Raw genomic sequence first — 15,274 nt, 5'->3', positions numbered from 1 at the left:
TATTTGAAATCTATCCCTAAAAGGGTATATAATATTCAAGGTGCACATAGGGTCATTCAGAATAACTTCACACACACGCTTCTGTGCATTTCCAAGTCTAATTCTGTCACTAAATCCATACCGGTCACCCAGCGCCTAAATACTAGGCCTCAAATTTATATCCCGCTAAATCTCTCGTTACCGCTGTCCTGTTGTAGCTGGGAAAGTTATTTAGTGTCCGTCAAAGCACATTTTTTGTTCTGGGTTGAAGTACAATTCCCAATTTAGCAATTTCATAATTTAGTGGTTCCTGCTATATCAGAGCTATTTGAAATCTATCCCTAAAAGGGTATATAATATTCAAGGTGCACATAGGGTCATTCAGAATAACTTCACACACACGCTTCTGTGCATTTCCAAGTCTAATTCTGTCACTAAATCCATACCGGTCACCCAGCGCCTAAATACTAGGCCTCAAATTTATATCCCGCTAAATCTCTCGTTACCGCTGTCCTGTTGTGGCTGGGAAAGTTATTTAGTGTCCGTCAAAGCACATTTTTTGTTCTGGGTTGAAGTACAATTCCCAATTTAGCAATTTCATAATTTAGTGGTTCCTGCTATATCAGAGCTATTTGAAATCTATCCCTAAAAGGGTATATAATATTCAAGGTGCACATAGGGTCATTCAGAATAACTTCACACACACGCTTCTGTGCATTTCCAAGTCTAATTCTGTCACTAAATCCATACCGGTCACCCAGCGCCTAAATACTAGGCCTCAAATTTATATCCCGCTAAATCTCTCGTTACCGCTGTCCTGTTGTAGCTGGGAAAGTTATTTAGTGTCCGTCAAAGCACATTTTTTGTTCTGGGTTGAAGTACAATTCCCAATTTAGCAATTTCATAATTTAGTGGTTCCTGCTATATCAGAGCTATTTGAAATCTATCCCTAAAAGGGTATATAATATTCAAGGTGCACATAGGGTCATTCAGAATAACTTCACACACACGCTTCTGTGCATTTCCAAGTCTAATTCTGTCACTAAATCCATACCGGTCACCCAGCGCCTAAATACTAGGCCTCAAATTTATATCCCGCTAAATCTCTCGTTACCGCTGTCCTGTTGTAGCTGGGAAAGTTATTTAGTGTCCGTCAAAGCACATTTTTTGTTCTGGGTTGAAGTACAATTCCCAATTTAGCAATTTTATATCAGAGCTATTTGAAATCTATCCCTAAAAGGGTATATAATATTCAAGGTGCACATAGGGTCATTCAGAATAACTTCACACACACGCTTCTGTGCATTTCCAAGTCTAATTCTGTCACTAAATCCATACCGGTCACCCAGCGCCTAAATACTAGGCCTCAAATTTATATCCCGCTAAATCTCTCGTTACCGCTGTCCTGTTGTAGCTGGGAAAGTTATTTAGTGTCCGTCAAAGCACATTTTTTGTTCTGGGTTGAAGTACAATTCCCAATTTAGCAATTTCATAATTTAGTGGTTCCTGCTATATCAGAGCTATTTGAAATCTATCCCTAAAAGGGTATATAATATTCAAGGTGCACATAGGGTCATTCAGAATAACTTCACACACACGCTACTGTGCATTTCCAAGTCTAATTCTGTCACTAAATCCATACCGGTCACCCAGCGCCTAAATACTAGGCCTCAAATTTATATCCCGCTAAATCTCTCGTTACCGCTGTCCTGTTGTAGCTGGGAAAGTTATTTAGTGTCCGTCAAAGCACATTTTTTGTTCTGGGTTGAAGTACAATTCCCAATTTAGCAATTTCATAATTTAGTGGTTCCTGCTATATCAGAGCTATTTGAAATCTATCCCTAAAAGGGTATATAATATTCAAGGTGCACATAGGGTCATTCAGAATAACTTCACACACACGCTTCTGTGCATTTCCAAGTCTAATTCTGTCACTAAATCCATACCGGTCACCCAGCGCCTAAATACTAGGCCTCAAATTTATATCCCGCTAAATCTCTCGTTACCGCTGTCCTGTTGTAGCTGGGAAAGTTATTTAGTGTCCGTCAAAGCACATTTTTTGTTCTGGGTTGAAGTACAATTCCCAATTTAGCAATTTCATAATTTAGTGGTTCCTGCTATATCAGAGCTATTTGAAATCTATCCCTAAAAGGGTATATAATATTCAAGGTGCACATAGGGTCATTCAGAATAACTTCACACACACGCTTCTGTGCATTTCCAAGTCTAATTCTGTCACTAAATCCATACCGGTCACCCAGCGCCTAAATACTAGGCCTCAAATTTATATCCCGCTAAATCTCTCGTTACCGCTGTCCTGTTGTGGCTGGGAAAGTTATTTAGTGTCCGTCAAAGCACATTTTTTGTTCTGGGTTGAAGTACAATTCCCAATTTAGCAATTTCATAATTTAGTGGTTCCTGCTATATCAGAGCTATTTGAAATCTATCCCTAAAAGGGTATATAATATTCAAGGTGCACATAGGGTCATTCAGAATAACTTCACACACACGCTTCTGTGCATTTCCAAGTCTAATTCTGTCACTAAATCCATACCGGTCACCCAGCGCCTAAATACTAGGCCTCAAATTTATATCCCGCTAAATCTCTCGTTACCGCTGTCCTGTTGTAGCTGGGAAAGTTATTTAGTGTCCGTCAAAGCACATTTTTTGTTCTGGGTTGAAGTACAATTCCCAATTTAGCAATTTCATAATTTAGTGGTTCCTGCTATATCAGAGCTATTTGAAATCTATCCCTAAAAGGGTATATAATATTCAAGGTGCACATAGGGTCATTCAGAATAACTTCACACACACGCTTCTGTGCATTTCCAAGTCTAATTCTGTCACTAAATCCATACCGGTCACCCAGCGCCTAAATACTAGGCCTCAAATTTATATTCCGCTGAATTTGAATACAATACATTGGGCCAAATAATATATTTGTTGTTGTGGTGAACCATAACAATGAGAAAAACATCTAGTAAGGGACGCGGACGTGGACATGGTCGTGGTGGTGTTAGTGGACCCTCTGGTGCTGGGAGAGGACGTGGCCGTTCTGCCACATCCACACGTCCTAGTGTACCAACTACCTCAGGTCCCAGTAGCCGCCAGAATTTACAGCGATATATGGTGGGGCCCAATGCCGTTCTAAGGATGGTAAGGCCTGAGCAGGTACAGGCATTAGTCAATTGGGTGGCCGACAGTGGATCCAGCACGTTCACATTATCTCCCACCAGTCTTCTGCAGAAAGCGCACAGATGGCGCCTGAAAACCAACCCCATCAGTCTGTCACATCACCCCCATGCATACCAGGGAAACTGTCTCAGCCTCAAGTTATGCAGCAGTCTCTTATGCTGTTTGAAGACTCCGCTGGCAGGGTTTCCCAAGGGCATCCACCTAGCCCTTCCCCAGCGGTGAAAGACATAGAATGCACTGACGCACAACCACTTATGTTTCCTGATGATGAGGACATGGGAATACCACCTCAGCATGTCTCTGATGATGACGAAACACAGGTGCCAACTGCTGCGTCTTTCTGCAGTGTGCAGACTGAACAGGAGGTCAGGGATCAAGACTGGGTGGAAGACGATGCAGGGGACGATGAGGTCCTAGACCCCACATGGAATGAAGGTCGTGCCACTGACTTTCACAGTTCGGAGGAAGAGGCAGTGGTGAGACCGAGCCAACAGCGTAGCAAAAGAGGGAGCAGTGGGCAAAAGCAGAACACCCGCCGCCAAGAGACTCCGCCTGCTACTGACCGCCGCCATCTGGGACCGAGCACCCCAAAGGCAGCTTCAAGGAGTTCCCTGGCATGGCACTTCTTCAAACAATGTGCTGACGACAAGACCCGAGTGGTTTGCACGCTGTGCCATCAGAGCCTGAAGCGAGGCATTAACGTTCTGAACCTGAGCACAACCTGCATGACCAGGCACCTGCATGCAAAGCATGAACTGCAGTGGAGTAAACACCTTAAAACCAAGGAAGTCACTCAGGCTCCCCCTGCTACCTCTTCTGCTGCTGCCGCCTCGGCCTATTCTGCTGCTGCCGCCTCGGCCTCTTCCTCCGCCTCTGGAGGAACGTTGGCACCTGCCGCCCAGCAAACAGGGGATGTACCACCAACACCACCACCACCACCTCCGTCACCAAGCGTCTCAACCATGTCACACGCCAGCGTTCAGCTCTCCATCTCACAAACATTTGATAGAAAGCGTAAATTCCCACCTAGCCACCCTCGATCCCTGGCCCTGAATGCCAGCATTTCTAAACTACTGGCCTATGAAATGCTGTCATTTAGGCTGGTGGACACAGACAGCTTCAAACAGCTCATGTCGCTTGCTGTCCCACAGTATGTTGTTCCCAGCCGGCACTACTTCTCCAAGAGAGCCGTGCCTTCCCTGCACAACCAAGTATCCCATAAAATCAAGTGTGCACTGCGCAACGCCATCTGTAGCAAGGTCCACCTAACCACAGATACGTGGACCAGTAAGCACGGCCAGGGACGCTATATCTCCCTAACTGCACACTGGGTAAATGTAGTGGCAGCTGGGCCCCAGGCGGAGAGCTGTTTGGCGCACGTCCTTCCGCCGCCAAGGATCGCAGGGCAACATTCTTTGCCTCCTGTTGCCACCTCCTCCTTCTCGGCTTCCTCCTCCTCTTCTTCCACCTGCTCATCCAGTCAGCCACACACCTTCACCACCAACTTCAGCACAGCCCGGGGTAAACGTCAGCAGGCCATTCTGAAACTCATATGTTTGGGGGACAGGCCCCACACCGCACAGGAGTTGTGGCGGGGTATTGAACAACAGACCGACGAGTGGTTGCTGCCGGTGAGCCTCAAGCCCGGCCTGGTGGTGTGTGATAATGGGCGAAATCTCGTTGCAGCTCTGGGACTAGCCAATTTGACGCACATCCCTTGCTTGGCGCATGTGCTGAATTTGGTGGTGCAGAAGTTCATTCACAACTACCCCGACATGTCAGAGCTGCTGCATAAAGTGCGGGCCGTCTGTTCGCGCTTCCGGCGTTCACATCCTGCTGCTGCTCGCCTGTCTGCGCTACAGCGTAACTTCGGCCTTCCCGCTCACCGCCTCATATGCGACGTGCCCACCAGGTGGAACTCCACCTTGCACATGCTGGACAGACTGTGCGAGCAGCAGCAGGCCATAGTGGAGTTTCAGCTGCAGCACGCACGGGTCAGTCGCACTACAGAACAGCACCACTTCACCACCAATGACTGGGCCTCCATGCGAGACCTGTGTGCCCTGTTGCGCTGTTTCGAGTACTCCACCAACATGGCCAGTGGCGATGACACCGTTATCAGCGTTACAATACCACTTCTATGTCTCCTTGAGAAAACACTTAGGGCGATGATGGAAGAGGAGGTGGCCCAGGAGGAGGAGGAGGAGGAGGAGGAAGAGGGGTCATTTTTAGCACTTTCAGGCCAGTCTCTTCGAAGTGACTCAGAGGGAGGTTTTTGGCAACAGCAGAGGCCAGGTACAAATGTGGCCAGCCAGGGCCCACTACTGGAGGACGAGGAGGACGAGGATGAGGAGGAGGTGGAGGAGGATGAGGATGAAGCATGGTCACAGCGGGGTGGCACCCAACGCAGCTCGGGTCCATCACTGGTGCGTGGCTGGGGGGAAAGGCAGGACGATGACGATACGCCTCCCACAGAGGACAGCTTGTCCTTACCCCTGGGCAGCCTGGCACACATGAGCGACTACATGCTGCAGTGCCTGTGCAACGACAGCAGAGTTGCCCACATTTTAACCTGTGCGGACTACTGGGTTGCCACCCTGCTGGATCCACGCTACAAAGACAATGTGCCCACCTTACTTCCTGCACTGGAGCGTGATAGGAAGATGCGCGAGTACAAGCGCACGTTGGTAGACGCGCTACTGAGAGCATTCCCAAATGTCACAGGGGAACAAGTGGAAGCCCAAGGCCAAGGCAGAGGAGGAGCAAGAGGTCGCCAAGGCAGCTGTGTCACGGCCAGCTCCTCTGAGGGCAGGGTTAGCATGGCAGAGATGTGGAAAACTTTTGTCAACACGCCACAGCTAACTGCACCACCACCTGATACGCAACGTGTTAGCAGGAGGCAACATTTCACTAACATGGTGGAACAGTACGTGTGCACACCCCTCCACGTACTGACTGATGGTTCGGCCCCATTCAACTTCTGGGTCTCTAAATTGTCCACGTGGCCAGAGCTAGCCTTTTATGCCTTGGAGGTGCTGGCCTGCCCGGCAGCCAGCGTTTTGTCTGAACGTGTATTCAGCACGGCAGGGGGCGTCATTACAGACAAACGCAGCCGCCTGTCTACAGCCAATGTGGACAAGCTGACGTTCATAAAAATGAACCAGGCATGGATCCCACAGGACCTGTCCGTCCCTTGTCCAGATTAGACATTAACTACCTCCCCATAACCATATATTATTGGACTCCAGGGCACTTCCTCATTCAATCCTATTTTTATTTTCATTTTACCATTATATTGCGAGGCTACCCAAAGTTGAATGAACCTCTCCTCTGCCTGTGTGCTAGGCCTAAATATATGCCAATGGACTGTTGCAGTGGTGGCTGACGTGAAGCCTCATTCTCTGCTATGACATGCAGACTAATTCTCTGCTGACATGAAGCCAGATTGTCTGTTACGGGACCTCTCTCCTCTGCCTGGGTGCTGGGCCTAAATTTATGACAATGGACTGTTGCAGTGGTGGCTGACGTGAAGCCTGATTCTCTGCTATGACATGCAGACTGATTCTCTGCTGACATGAAGCCAGATCCTCTGTTACGGGACCTCTCTCCTCTGCCTGGGTGCTGGGCCTAAATTTATGAAAATGGACTGTTGCAGTGGTGGGTGACGTGAAGCCTCATTCTCTGCTATGACATGCAGACTGATTCTCTGCTGACATGAAGCCAGATTGTCTGTTACGGGACCTCTCTGCTCTGCCTGTGTGCTAGGCCTAAATATATGCCAATGGACTGTTGCAGTGGTGGGTGACGTGAAGCCTCATTCTCTGCTATGACATGCAGACTGATTCTCTGCTGACATGAAGCCAGATTGTCTGTTACGGGACCTCTCTGCTCTGCCTGTGTGCTAGGCCTAAATATATGCCAATGGACTGTTGCAGTGGTGGGTGACGTGAAGCCTCATTCTCTGCTATGACATGCAGACTGATTCTCTGCTGACATGAAGCCAGATTGTCTGTTACGGGACCTCTCTGCTCTGCCTGTGTGCTAGGCCTAAATATATGCCAATGGACTGTTGCAGTGGTGGGTGACGTGAAGCCTCATTCTCTGCTATGACATGCAGACTGATTCTCTGCTGACATGAAGCCAGATTGTCTGTTACGGGACCTCTCTGCTCTGCCTGTGTGCTAGGCCTAAATATATGCCAATGGACTGTTGCAGTGGTGGGTGACGTGAAGCCTCATTCTCTGCTATGACATGCAGACTGATTCTCTGCTGACATGAAGCCAGATTGTCTGTTACGGGACCTCTCTCCTCTGCCTGTGTGCTAGGCCTAAATATATGCCAATGGACTGTTGCAGTGGTGGCTGACGTGAAGCCTCATTCTCTGCTATGACATGCAGACTAATTCTCTGCTGACATGAAGCCAGATTGTCTGTTACGGGACCTCTCTCCTCTGCCTGGGTGCTGGGCCTAAATTTATGACAATGGACTGTTGCAGTGGTGGCTGACGTGAAGCCTGATTCTCTGCTATGACATGCAGACTGATTCTCTGCTGACATGAAGCCAGATTGTCTGTTACGGGACCTCTCTCCTCTGCCTGTGTGCTAGGCCTAAATATATGCCAATGGACTGTTGCAGTGGTGGCTGACGTGAAGCCTCATTCTCTGCTATGACATGCAGACTAATTCTCTGCTGACATGAAGCCAGATTGTCTGTTACGGGACCTCTCTCCTCTGCCTGTGTGCTAGGCCTAAATATATGCCAATGGATTGTTGCAGTGGTGGCTGACGTGAAGCCTGATTCTCTGCTATGACATGCAGACTGATTCTCTGCTGACATGAAGCCAGATTGTCTGTTACGGGACCTCTCTCCTCTGCCTGGGTGCTAGGCCTAAATATATGCCAATGGACTGTTGCAGTGGTGGCTGACGTGAAGCCTGATTCTCTGCTATGACATGCAGACTGATTCTCTGCTGACATGAAGCCAGATCCTCTGTTACGGGACCTCTCTCCTCTGCCTGGGTGCTGGGCCTAAATTTATGACAATGGACTGTTGCAGTGGTGGCTGACGTGAAGCCTGATTCTCTGCTATGACATGAAGACTGATTCTCTGCTGACATGAAGCCAGATTGTCTGTTACGGGACCTCTCTCCTCTGCCTGGGTGCCGGGGCCTAAATATCTGAGAATGGACTGTTCCAGTGGTGGGTGACGGGAAGCCAGATTCTCTGCTATGGAACCTCTCTCCAATTGATTTTGGTTAATTTTTATTTATTTAATTTTTATTTTAATTCATTTCCCTATCCACATTTGTTTGCAGGGGATTTACCTACATGTTGCTGCCTTTTGCAGCCCTCTAGCCCTTTCCTGGGCTGTTTTACAGCCGTTTTAGTGCCGAAAAGTTCGGGTCCCCATTGACTTCAATGGGGTTCGGGTTCGGGACGAAGTTCGGATCGGGTTCGGATCCCGAACCCGAACATTTCCGGGATGTTCGGCCGAACTTCTCGAACCCGAACATCCAGGTGTTCGCTCAACTCTATACATAAGCCTTCATACATCTGGACTCAAAGTTTCTATTAATCCATAAGATCTAGCTGCTTTGACTAAAGATGATTTAACTAGATAATATCTCTGAAACCTCCAAATATTATTATTGGTGTCAGAACGTGTGAGTGCTCCAGGTAACATCCTTCAACATTCCTTTCAACATCTGAACGTGAACTGAACTAAACTCACTAGGCACATGGCTTTCTACCTGAACTTTCAATGAGATCAAACACTATATGAAACAGCATATAACCTCTAGACCAGTGTTTCCCAACCAGTGTGCCTCCAGCTGTTGCAAAACTACAACTCCCAGCATGCCTGGACAGCCTTTGGCTGTGCGGGCATGCTGGGAGTTGTAGTTTTGCAACAGCTGGAGGCACACTGGTTGGGAAACACTGCTCTAGACAGGTTTTTTTTTTTACTCATGGGCTGATAACCTGTCTTAATGCTAGTAGGAGCTTCAGCTACATGCTTACAGAGTATAAGAACTATGCAAGTGAAGTTATATGTTTTTACATATATATATATATATACAGTCATGTGAAAAAATTAGGACACCCTTTGAAAGCATGTGGTTTTTTGTAACATTTTTAATAAAAGGTTATTTCATCTCCGTTTCAACAATACAGAGAGATTAAAGTAATCCAACTAAACAAAGAAAACTGAAGAAAAGTCTTTTCAAGATCTTCTGTAAATGTCATTCTACAAAAATGCCTATTCTAACTGAGGAAAAAGATAGGACACCCTTGCCCCTAATAGCGAGTGTTACCTCCTTTGGCTGAAATAACTGCAGTGAGACGGTTCTTGTAGCCATCTACCAGTCTTCGACATCGGTCTGAGGAAATTTTACCCCACTCCTCAATGCAGAACTTTTTCAGCTGTGAGATGTTTGAGGGGTTTCTTGCACGTACAGCCCTTTTCAAGTCACCCCACAGCATCTCAATGGGATTCAAATCTGGACTTTGACTTGGCCATTCCAGGACTCTCCATTTCTTCTTTTTCAGCCAATCTTTGGTTGATTTACTAGTATGTTTTGGGTCATTGTCATGTTGCATGGTCCAGTTCCGCTTCAGCTTTAATTTTCTAACTGATGGTCTCACATGTTCTTCAAGCACCTTCTGATACACAGTAGAATTCATCGTGGATTCTATGATGGTGAGCTGACCAGGTCCTGCTGCAGCAAAGCAGCCCCAAACCATGACACTTCCACCTCCATGCTTCACAGTTGGTATGAGGTTCTTTTCTTGGAATGCTGTGTTTGGTTTACGCCAAACATGTCCTCTGCTGTTGTGTCCAAATAATTCAATTTTGGACTCATCTGTCCAAAGAACATTATTCCAGAAGTCCTGGTCTTTGTCAACTTTATCTCTGGCAAATGTCAGTCTGGCCTCGATGTTTCTCTTGGAAAGCAAAGGTTTCCTCCTTGCACACCTCCCATGCAAGTTAAACTTGTACAGTCTCTTTCTGATTGTAGAGGCATGTACTTCTACATCAACAGTAGCCAGAGCCTGCTGTAGTTCTCGAGATGACACTTTAGGGTTTTTGGAGACCTCTTTTAGCATCTTGCGGTCTGCTCTTGGGGTGAACTTGCTGGGGCGACCAGTCCTGGGCATGTTGGCAGTTGTTTTGAAAGCCCTCCACTTGTAGACTATCTTCCGGACAGTGGAATGGCTGATTTCAAAATCTTTTGAGATCTTTTTAAATCCCTTCCCAGACTCATAGGCTGCTACAATCTTTTTTCTGAAGTCCTCTGACAGCTCTTTTGCTCTCACCATGGTGCTCACTCTCACTTCAACAGTCAGGAGCACACCAAACTAAATGTCTGAGGTTTAAATAGGGCAAGCCTCATTCAACATGCAGAGTAACGATCTACTAATTATGTGCACCTGGTGTGATATACCTGTGTGAGATCTGAGCCAATTTAAGAGGGAATACATGTGAGGGTGTCCTATCTTTTTCCTCAGTTAGAATAGGCATTTTTGTAGAATGACATTTACAGAAGATCTTGAAAAGACTTTTCTTCAGTTTTCTTTGTTTAGTTGGATTACTTTAATCTCTCTGTATTGTTGAAACGGAGATGAAATAACCTTTTATTAAAAATGTTACAAAAAACCACATGCTTTCAAAGGGTGTCCTAATTTTTTCACATGACTGTATATATATATATAATTACTTTGTATGGTTGGACACACTTCCTGTTCCATACTGGAGTTCATTAATGGACCTGGCAGACTCCATAATAACAGTTTAACTTAAAAAGTGGGAAAAAGACAGTTTCAAAAGTAAAATTGCCTGAGACAGGGTTGATGTGTGAAATCTGTGCCAATGCTCACCTATGTGAGTTTTGCAACGAGGCCTAACTCTCTGGTGCACTTTAAATTCAGGGATATGCAGCCCGCTAATCCTCCCAGTAGTCCCTTCTTTCTCCTGTAGACGTTAAAATTTTAAGCAGTAGTAGAAAATGGATCTAGTACCACCACTGCTTCCCAAGAATAGTCTCAGGATCTCTACATGAAAGGAAATTAACTTTTTTTCATCTGTTAGATTACAATGCATTTTAGGCTCAAACCAAGCCTCCCTTCATGATAACAAACCCGAAAAAGGGCTCGGTTGGAGCCTGAACGTGTGATAATTTAACACATATATACTGGATAGACTTTCCAGTACTGCACAATATTAAAACTCTGTAATAATGACATACTTAACAACAGATTTTTTTTTTTTAAATAAGATGAATTTCCACAATATTTGAAAAACTACAGGGAGAGCTCCAGGAGTATGGTATTATAGGTGGAACTATAATAAAATATAAGTGCTCACATATTTTACAGCACCTCCACAGGAAAAATGAAAGCAGCTCTGTCAGCAGGATCAGCTCTCTTAAACCAGACATATTGGCTGGTATGGCTCATCATGCTGATTAAAACAATACCCTTATTTTGTCTGTATGCTAAACAGCTGCAGAGAAATATGCGTTTTTATGAATATCCTACTGAGAAGATGGAGAACCAGGAGGCAGGGCTGAATCTATTGAGCGCTGCCTTGTAACACCCCCTGTGCTCTGCACACTCCCCCCTCCCGTTGATGGACAGGACTAGACATGCTGAGGATAGAGCTGTGTCCTAGCATTTACCTATCATATACTCTATGTACTATAGCTTCACCACATCGAGATCTCCATATGATAAGGAAATAGACTTACCGTATTATAGGTTAAATATGGAAGAAAAAAAAAACTTAAAGTCTCTCCTAGGAGTCCAACCTGGGATTTCTACATGCAAAACAACACACTTACTACCAAGCTATAGCATTACCATGTAGAGAGTTATGTTTTTTTTTTTACTGGTGGCTAATCGTGTATTGTGCCTGTAAGTAAAGCAGTAATATGTATACTAGCTTTCTGAGCAGATCTCAGTGTGGTGAAGCTATAGTACATAAAGTACATGATATGTAGATAATAGGACTCAGCTCTGTCCTCAGCATGTCTAGTCCTTTCAATCAAGGGCAGAGGGGAGTGTACAGAGCACAGGGGGGGGGGGGGGTTACAAATGAGTGCTCAAAAGATTTAGCCCCGCCTTCTGGTGCTCCAACGTCTCATTTGCATATGGATACAAACTCAGATTTCTCTGCTGCAGTTTAGTAAAGAGACAAAAGAAAGGTATTGTTTTCATTTCAACACGGTGAGCTCTACCAGCCAGTATGTCTGATTTAATAGGGTTGATCCTGGAGACAGAGACACTTTAAGCATTACACTGTTTTCAATAAAATCGAATGAGATGGTTCCATTAATCAGGGACATGATGACTCATCCAATATTTAATCCAAAGAAATGTACCACATACTGCTTTATCACTGTATTATTTTTAAAGTGAACATCTGAGAAGCAATAGCCACACCCAATTCTTGGCTTTTTGATAAGCGCCGTGTGCACATTCTGAGGATACCAGTATATAGAACTCGCTAGTAGAACAGTGCTCCAGGACAGAAATATATTTCTATACTATGTTAGAGACAGTATGTGTGCAAACTTCACGCTTGTCTTAACCAAATATCGTACATTACGCATGAATATTTCATAACCTCTGTTTTTTATCCACAAGACTACTGCTTTATCTTTTCACCACTGGGAAGAGGCTCAAGAGCATATATTTCTGGGTTTTGATATGCCGTGTGTCTCTTGCTTTAAGAGGCAATAAATGATATGATTTGATTTAGAGTTATGAGGAACCACTTCTTCAACCTCATGCAGCCAAGATCAATCACAATAAGCTGCAGTTGTCCGCTCTTCATCTTCACACCAAGGCTGCACAGAACACCTCATGCATAACACGCCACACACAGCTCATTATGGAGTCAGCAAATCATAACGCTCTAATAACCCATTGAATAACAGACCTGACTAACATGACATACTGTAATATACACAACTCAGAATGGGTAAGACATGCTGAGAATATTTTAGTTGTTATAATTTTTATGTTTGTATACTGCTATAATTTTGTTAGGCTCTTGCAGTTAGATAATTCAGACATATACCACAGCAACAAAAATCATCTAGGTAAACTATACTAGGCCTTGCAGTATGACCCTACATTCAATACCTAAATAGCTTGGCTATTTTCGGAAGTCCCATAGAAATGAATTGAGAGCATACTGAACAAGGGCGGTTGCTCTCTGCTCACTTCGAGGGTCCCGTTCTGGAGATAGGTGCAGGTCCCAGAGGTGGGATGCATATCTGACATTGGATGTATATCTTAGCAATATGCCACTAATGTCTCAAGATGAGGCAACCCTTATTGTTACTATGGGAGTAAAAGTCAACAAAGGTCTACCAAGAAAACAGTGCACCTCACAAACTTGACGAGAAACATTTTGGCAGATGGCTCATTGCTGCCAATATCTGCTTTGCCAATTTACCTACAACTATGGGAAGTTTGGAGGTTGCTGTTGCACTAAAACCCTGGTGGGTGAACCCTTGCTAACCAATAGGTCACCATTACATTATATGTTTATAATTATGGCCCATTAGTTTGAAATAATACCTCTATGTATATGGTAAGTGATCCGAATCTACCCTATATGGGGCTAATTCTACGTTAGTGGATTCAAATTACAACTCTCCTTCACTATTATGAAGTCTTATGCCCTATGTTTCCAATAAGCAAAACATGCGATCATGGAGAACTGTTATATTGACATGCACACAGCAAACAGCCCACCATCGTGACCCTCTACTCACTAGGATACTCAGTTGTGCTTGCCGGTGGCACTGTTCCTAGGGGAATACAAGAGTCTTCAACCACATTGATCTTGTGTTTGATCAACTATATGGACACAACATTCAATACCCTGAGGACAGAACTAGACCAATGCTGTAAAACAGCTACTTACATGGTTTCTTCACTGTTGGTGCTGCACATCTTATGAGATACTGACTATTCTTAGATACATCTGCATAGGGCATAATGCAGTGGTGCAGCATGTAAGATGTATTCAAGAGCCTGATGCACTAGCAGTGAAGACCTGAGATTTTAATTAAAGGACAGGGTTTTTTCTTTAGTTTTCTTTTACAGCTTTCCTCCAATGTTGATGGCAGTCTGTTTTCTTGCCAAATGAGATTTAGGGAGACACAGGCTGTGTATCAGACAACATTTGAGGTACCCTTAATAACAGTATGCCACAACCGACCTGTTAATCTGCCAGTGCAAGAGTGCTGAATGTGCCGTTTAGCACTTAGCGTGTATGCGGCAGTAAGTCAACAATGTGACTCTGCTAGAGCTATACATCTGCGATTACACTGCTAGTGTCAATCTAAAAGGTCAATATATACTAGCAGCCAAGTCACTTACAGATGTAATAAACATACTGTATGTGTCCAACCTTATCGTTCTGCAAATCTTGTTAAGGACTTCAATTTCTCACAATACAAGTTCATTACATTTTTGCAGCATTAAAGCAAAAGCCTTGATAGGCTGTAACTCACATAACCCCTGGAAGGACACATCTGTACACTAATCTGGCATCAAAAGTTAGGGGCTCTTTGGTGGCCATCTTTGCTATGGTATAACATTGTCAGGATGCTGGGTTGTACCTCTTGTGTAACACAGATAAAGGCGGCTCTCCACTGGTTTTTCTGGTAGCAGGTGCTCTTGTCCAAATTGACTCACCCTCGTCAATAAAAAGTGGATTTAAAATTATATAGAAATAGTGGACAGGCACTCTATTTATGGGTTCATGAAAAGACGGTTTTATTTATAAAAACAATATATTAATAAAAAATATCAGCAATTAATATTAGTTAGTTAGTGAATATAGCAGCAATAAATAACAATAACAATATAGCAGCAGTTAATGGATGGCACTTGATGAATAAGAGCAATGTTCATATAGTTGCAATAAAGGTTTTTTATATAGTCTCCCCTTGTATAGACCACTGATTAGTGGAGCAATGTTGCAACAATGTTCTTAATGACAATCTTCTTAGTAGCTAAAAATGTCTTCTTATCTTTCTTTTCTATATCGTGCAGATAATCCAGTTTAGCTTATAAAGTCTCTATTA

The 15,274-nt window shown here is 44.5% G+C and overlaps 1 protein-coding gene across 4 annotated transcripts in view; it reads right to left on the bottom strand.

The window, feature by feature from the left end:
- NCAM1 (neural cell adhesion molecule 1) overlaps window positions 1-15,274 on the bottom strand; it is a 415,621-nt gene that overhangs the window by 62,759 nt on the left and 337,588 nt on the right. For 2 of the 4 annotated variants that reach the window (XM_044282273.1, XM_044282276.1), the window contains exons 15-16: window positions 13,955-13,990; window positions 9,831-9,833 (exon numbers count right to left, since the gene is read on the bottom strand). The exons of 1 other annotated variant lie outside the window; for it this stretch is intronic. In XM_044282273.1, coding sequence (XP_044138208.1) covers window positions 9,831-9,833; window positions 13,955-13,990 — 39 coding nt within the window. The remainder of the gene's footprint in view (window positions 1-9,830; window positions 9,834-13,954; window positions 13,991-15,274) is intronic. One more of the 4 variants, XM_044282274.1, reaches the window with a different exon arrangement.

The sequence above is a fragment of the Bufo gargarizans genome, chromosome 2, assembly GCF_014858855.1.
Source record: "Bufo gargarizans isolate SCDJY-AF-19 chromosome 2, ASM1485885v1, whole genome shotgun sequence".
Lineage (NCBI taxonomy): Eukaryota > Metazoa > Chordata > Amphibia > Anura > Bufonidae > Bufo > Bufo gargarizans.
This window is presented reverse-complemented; position numbering and strand designations above follow the sequence as displayed.